Source organism: Solanum dulcamara, chromosome 8 (assembly GCF_947179165.1).
Source record: "Solanum dulcamara chromosome 8, daSolDulc1.2, whole genome shotgun sequence".
NCBI classification, from domain to species: domain Eukaryota; kingdom Viridiplantae; phylum Streptophyta; class Magnoliopsida; order Solanales; family Solanaceae; genus Solanum; species Solanum dulcamara.
In genome coordinates this window covers 69750701-69757581 of record NC_077244.1, presented here as the reverse complement: position 1 = coordinate 69757581, position 6881 = coordinate 69750701, and the positions used below count along the sequence as shown (strand labels likewise).

At 36.5% G+C, this 6881-nt stretch overlaps 1 protein-coding gene and 1 long non-coding RNA gene across 6 annotated transcripts; both read left to right on the top strand.

Moving 5' to 3' along the window:
• The first annotated feature begins 299 nt into the window (after nucleotides 1-299).
• LOC129900746 (uncharacterized) lies at nucleotides 300-3176 on the top strand. Of its 5 annotated transcripts, none has more exons than XR_008769681.1 (4): nucleotides 300-750; nucleotides 1194-1702; nucleotides 1801-2791; nucleotides 2901-3176. It is a non-coding gene; the product is annotated as an uncharacterized LOC129900746 (long non-coding RNA). The 5 variants fall into 5 exon arrangements; XR_008769680.1 differs by having other exon boundaries at nucleotides 2891-3176; XR_008769679.1 differs by having other exon boundaries at nucleotides 1801-2823.
• Nucleotides 3177-4084: 908 nt separating this feature from the next.
• Nucleotides 4085-5667, top strand: LOC129898667 (probable CCR4-associated factor 1 homolog 6). Its single transcript, XM_055973296.1, has 2 exons — nucleotides 4085-4498; nucleotides 4606-5667. Exon 2 carries the CDS (start codon nucleotides 4684-4686, stop codon nucleotides 5509-5511), a length of 828 nt encoding a protein of 275 aa, XP_055829271.1. The 5' UTR covers nucleotides 4085-4498; nucleotides 4606-4683; the 3' UTR covers nucleotides 5512-5667.
• Nucleotides 5668-6881: the final 1214 nt, after the last annotated feature.

Genomic DNA, 6881 nt, shown 5'->3' with positions numbered 1-6881 from the left:
TTTCAAAAAAATTAAAAACAACTTATAAGTAACTTATAAGTTAATCCAAACGGACTATAATAAATGTTCCCGATTTTAATTTGTTTATTTGATTTAAGTTGATATAAAATTTTAAAAAGTCAAAAATAAATAAATTCTATAATCCTAAATTAAATGTGTAATAATATTTTTAATCTTATCGTCTTATATATATATATATATAAATTATCTTTAAAATTTCTTTCCTCATTTTGAAAAGGGAAAACATGTCTAATAAAATTAAGTTAAATAACATATGATATTAGATAAAAAAAAATAAGACGAAACATGCCATGTAACTAAATTTTCGGTAATACACAGCAAGAAATTTTATACAAACCAGGTAGGGGTCACGACATCTCTCGGATCCTACGGGTCAGGCCTATCGGATCATCAAACCGGGAAAGGAATATTCCGATTAGGCCGGAATTCGAACTCGTAATCGGAATACAATCGTAGCTCCACCAGGGAACGGCTAAGAGTTTGAACCGCGTCTTCATCAGCCTGCAGCAACAACAGGAGAAATCAAGCCCGAGGAGAATAGTGCACAGAAAATCCGTTACCCGATTCTACGAGTCGGATCTGAATATTCCGTTTTGGGAAAGGACATGGTTCCCCGTGCTAATGTTGTTGATGTCACTCTCCTTTTACGGCCTCGCAGTTCTTCTTTTCCGAACTCTCGACTTTGATTTTACATCCTCTTTTGTCTCTGCTACCTCAGAAGTTGTGCAGGTAATTGGAATATACCAGTTTGTATTCATAATGAAGATCTCTATTCGGATATGAACTCTTCCAGTTTTGGAAAATATACTGCTTATAGATGTTTAGAAATTCACATATCTAATTTGCTCAGTAGGTACATATGATTACTTAGACTAATGCTAATAAATAAGTTCATATTCAGAAGGCTTATTGTAGTTACAAAAATAAGCTGATTTTCGTTTTTAGAAGTTGGATAGTCTTATGCTGGCTTGGAACCGAACTTTCAAGAGAACACATTGCTAGTTCGAATTATATTTCTGTTTTAAGCTTAGAAAACGCAATTTTCCAATGCATAGCTCCTTTGAACTTCAATTAACTTCAGTTATATATACAACCTTTAACCATTACTGTGGCATTTAGAGCTACTATTATCTGGGATGATGTTTTATGCGGGTTGATTAATGTATCTGTAGGTTACATATGGGTCAGTATTAAGTTGATGCATGAAAGAAACAAAATTTCGATTGCATTCCCATATGATGTGCCCTATGGTTCCAGCAGTGGGCAAAAGAAGAAGTGAATGGTCGAGTGACGAATAAGTGTAGTAGAATATCATATTCGATGAAACCAAACAAGTAAAAAAGAATTATTGGACTCCATAGTTGTGGATACTGAAACCAGTATGGGTGAACCATGCAAGCTGGTTAGATGCGTGGGACAGAAGGCTGGTAGTACCTGCTAGTGCGGCTATGCAGTGGAAGAGAAGGAGCCTAAATCGACCCCCTTCTTTTTTTCTTTGAAAAAAGCAGTTAGGATGGGGGAGTTAGCAAAGTTAGGCAAGATTGGAATGGGCATAGGAACATGTATGGATGTACCAGTTCGGCTAATGTGGGTCTAGGTTGACTTATTACGATGAAAACAGACAGAACTAAAGGGCTCGGTTACTGGTTTTCCTGGTGGAGATGATTCCAACAGCTACTAGGTATATTAGATAATTGTTTTGATTGTTCTGTTCTTATAGTAACTTCGAAATATGAAAACTTGATTATGTTTAACTGAAGTATTGTGCCGTCTTAACAGGTTGTTAGGAATGTCCCTGACTCATTCACCAAACAAGGTGACCCTATTAAGAGTGGAACCATCATCAGGCTACAACATATGAGGACGAGGAGATAGCTGCACAACCACTTGCATATCTTTGTGCGGAATTCTTTCTCCGTTAGGCTATGCATCCATCTCCCATATCATGCAACCTGGAGTTCAGTAGGCTGGAATTTTTCTCTCCCTAAATAAATGATACCTGTTGCGTATTTACGGCTTATATGTTGGAAATACTTCTGGAAAGTTTATTCTAATGGCACATTGTGGACCTTGATTGAGTACACGAAATGTAAAAATATGGAGTTTTATGGATGATCTTGGCTATATATTTTCATGTATACTGTGTTCCAGGATGCTCAAAAGAAAAAATTATACTAACGAAAATGGAATGGTAAAAGATGGTTATTTCTTGTATAACGTTAATGTGGTAAAACATACGGGTAAAGTACATGTGTTGATATATCTTTTGAAAGAAAATTAAGGATTTTTATTTACACCGTGGGATGGGATAATGCCTGGACATAACAGTATGTTTAACCCCTTTTGTTTCACTGCTCTGGAGAGGAGTTTGCGGTGATTTAATCATCTTAGATGTCCCTTTTCTGTCTGTTAGTTAGTAGCATGATATATTTTGATCTCCTAGCCAATTGTTGTTGAAGTCGGAAGTTTTCAGAGCTGAAATTAGTTGGTGGAAATTTTGCAGGTGAGTTACTTCGGTGATGACAATAAGCCTGATACTGGGGACTATTGGATGTTGGGGTTGTCCTAATTCATTAGAAATTCAACATTCTTGTTGATCTTTACCATAGCTCAGTAAATCGATTTCTATCTTTCTTCCTCGTGTTGTTAGACTTGAGATTGAGGGAAGCGAGAAAACTTGGAGGGCAAGAGCAAAGGATCAGGCTTCAACACGTTGACACTGGAGGTTATTTTCACAGTCATGACAAGAAACACACCCGAATTGCTGGAGGTTAGCAGATGAGTTCCAAGATCTTGATGGCAGTAAGAGTTGTCATTTCACTTAAGTACCTTATGCTACATTTATCAGCCTTACTATTTTCATTTCTAGATTCCTACAGGTGTGTGGTGTAAGAGAAGCAGCAGAAGGAGTTTACCTGCCAGTTGCTGGGAGCAAGTAAAGTGTTTGTTGTTGTAAGCCTATTATGAGTTCTCTGGATCTCATCCAACCTCTTGTGCTTTTTCATCGCCTATTATGAGTTTTCTGGATCAGTGATTAGTAGAGTAGTATAGTACTTTTAAGTAGTTTTCTCAAAGTATTTATTAGCAGTATATAATTGCGTTAATTGCGCAGTATTAAACTAAAATCTAATACAATGATGAGAACATTTGTACTGTTTTGAAGCCTCGTTACTTCAAAAAGAACTACTTTTGAAGACAAATCGAAATTAAAATAACATACGAGAAAAAAAAAGGAGGGAGTTTTCAGCACATATCCTAATTAATTGATCCTCGTAACGAGTATGATGAGAACCCAAAAAATAAACGACGAGGGACAAATTTTCCCAAATGAAGGATGCCAAGATCTGTTGGTCTTTTACAGATCACATGAACACTCCACTTGATTCTAGCCGCCTCTTATTATCGTGTTATAATCACCAAATATTATACTAGTATATAATAAATCAACAGTTGCATATATTGTCATGTTATTTTAAAATTTCATAGAATTAATATATTCAAGCAACACTGGAGTCGTAGAAATTTAAAATTCTTCTCTACCACCCCGGCAAATTGTTTCTTGGCCAATAATAGATGATGATATCTAAAATGAAAGAGTGAAAATTATATGTGGCCACGCCCCTTACATTTATCACATTAAACTATGATTATCATAGCTTTACACCAATTTTTCTTTTTACTATTTTTAAGTTCGTCTATCTTCTGGTTATTAAAATATACCTTTTTATTCTTTTAGTTAAACTCACATTTCAATTCCTTTGTAAACCACTTTTCTCACATTCATCAACCAAAACAAAGACAAGTGAGGCTTGCTCAGTTGGTTAAACACCTCTACCCACGACCGATAGGTCCTGAGTTCGAGTCACATTGGAGGGGAAGTGTGAAAACACTATAAATCCTTTAAAATGGGTGTAAAAAAAAAAAAAAATCAACCAAAACAAAAAAGAAATAGAAAAAAAAAAAAAACCTTCAGCCCATAAAGAAAAATCTGAAAAACCCCATTTTAATAGTATTAAGCAGCAACCAACAAAAATTTGGTCCCCCATTATTAAATTCGACAATTACCACTCCCAAAAGAAATTAAAAATGAGAACAGTTTTTTGCAATTTAAAAGGGGATTTACTTCGTCTTCTTCTTATCAGGCTCTCGCCTTTTGTTTATGCAGAAAAAATGGAAAAGATAACAAAACCAGTGAAGATTATAAGAAGCCTCTGGAATTTATAATGAGAGATTTGGAGTTGTGATTGTGAAGGAGGTGGACACCCCAAGCCCCACCCACCCTACCCAACCTATCACCTCACGCCAAACAGTACCCAATCTAGAAGAAGCTCATTTTCCTCAAAGAATATAAAAAAAAAAGATCTCTTTTTCTTATCCTCATTCACCGCCTCACATAGTTTTTCTTCATAAGTTAAATCTTCCCTAGTTATTTATCATCGATTTATGTTGGAAAGTTCAAATCTTTATGTATTGCAAGGTAAAGATTCGATATCGATTGGTTTATCTTCTGTGGGAGTTTTAGTTTTGTTGGATTTGTTGATCTTTGTTGGTAAAGTTTGTTTCTTTTTCATTTTTTTTTTGTAGATCTGGTTTTGGATTTGACGAGTATCAAGAGAGATTTGACATTTTGAGGATTTGGTGAAGAAACGTTTTTTCTGGGAAATGTCGTTTTTGCCCAAAAGCGATTCGATTCACATTCGAGAAGTTTGGAATGACAATCTGGAAGAAGAGTTTGATTTGATCCGAGAAATTGTTGATGAGTATCCGTATATCGCTATGGATACGGAGTTTCCCGGAGTTGTTCTTCGTCCGGTAGGGAATTTTAAGAACAGTAATGATTATCATTACCAAACCTTGAAGGATAACGTGGATTTGTTGAAGTTGATTCAGTTGGGGCTAACTTTTTCTGATGAAAATGGGAATTTGCCCAAGTGTGGAACTGATAAGTACTGTATTTGGCAATTCAATTTCTGTGATTTCAATCCGAACGAGGATGTTTATGCTAACGACTCGATTGAGTTGCTGAGGCAGAGTGGTATTGATTTCAAGAAGAATATAGAAAATGGGATTGATGCTAAGCGGTTTGGTGAGATTTTGATGTCTTCAGGGATTGTGCTGAATGATAATGTGTATTGGGTTACATTTCATAGTGGGTATGATTTCGGGTATTTGTTGAAGATCTTGACATGCCAGGACTTGCCTGATACTCAGGCAGGTTTCTTCAATCTGATCAACATGTACTTTCCTGTTCTTTATGATGTTAAGCATTTGATGAAGTTCTGCAACAGCCTTCATGGTGGATTGAACAAGCTTGCAGAGCTGTTGGAGGTTGAGAGAGTTGGTGTCTGCCATCAGGCTGGTTCGGATAGTTTGCTCACAGCTTGTACTTTTAGGAAGTTGAAAGAGAACTTTTTTATTGGCTCACTTGAGAAGTATGCTGGTGTCTTGTATGGTCTAGGTGTTGTTGAGAATGGACATTCTGTCCATTGAAGAAGAAAAAAAATGGAAAAAAAAATTAAAAATATGTGAAAAACAGAAAAGATAGATGCTTAGTGTTTGTGTGTGCTTATGATGCCGCACTACTCTGTAAACTTCTGATAAGAAAGTTTGCTCTTCATTTATGATATCACCCTTCTTTTGGCTAAATGCAAGTGACTCTATTTCTAGGAAACTACATTCTTGTGCCGTAGTTGTTTCAGTTGCTGCACCCATTAAAGCTCTTACTGTCTTTAATATGGTTAAGGTTCATTCTTGTTGTCTAGGATTCAGTCTATACTGCTGCTCAACTTTTTTCTTTATCTGAGGTAGGTTATGTGACAAAAGAGAATACCAGGACAGAATATTCTACTAGGGAACTGGTTCAATGTTGCTGTGACGTCCAGTTCATTGAGTCGAAAACAAATGATATTCTGGGATGGAGGAAGGAGGTGGTCTTGGTTATCTTTTGAATCTATTCTGATATCATGGTAATCCTAGCATAAACAAGGAGGAATATATTTGTTGCATTGCATCAAACCTGGATAGATCTATCTTGGAATTTGTTGGGGGCAGATTTTTAGATTTCCCCAATTTTTAAACGAAAAACATGAATGGATAGATAAAATTAATCTGGAAAATCTCGTGCCTTTCTACAAGCGGTGTAAACTACATTGTATTGCCTCTGTGCCGTGCTGTTAGCCAGTCGTACATGTTCCAGCAGCATTTTAGCTTTGTTTGTGTGTCTATACAGTGATAGCATCATTTGGCAAACTTGCAGTTTGACATTTAGTTGTTAATGATAATTACTTTAGACTTCTAGTTCATGAGTCTTTGGACCTATCACTATGATGTTTGAAGCAGGACATACAAATTCCAGCGCAGGTGTTGCTGGTTTATGTTGTTGAACGGTGATTCGCAGACTTCTCAACAAGAAAAAGGGTCAGGTGATTAGGAGTTTCTCTTCTGTTCTGTGGGATGAAAATTTAATGCCTCCCCTTGGAATTCTACCATAGTGTAACACTAACGAACTCTTAACATGCTCATTTCTGGTTTGAGCTGATAATTAATGGCAGGTTTTTGCATCATTTCAGCAGAAAGTCAGAGGTTTGTTGCTGTTCATTTTAATTGTAAATAGTCCTGACTAGGTTTGGCAGCTGATCAGCAGTTAAACCCAATTTCGGAAACTGTTTTGACGTTATTTTGCTTATAACATGGCTCTTGCAAGTAAAACCCCACAGACCACAATTTCATTAACCAACAACAACAAGCCCAGTATAGTCACACCATGTGGGTCTGGGGATGGTAGAGTGTACGCAGACCTAATCCCCTCCTTGAAAGGTAGGGCGGCTGTTTTCGAAAGACCCTCGGCTTAAGAGAGAAGA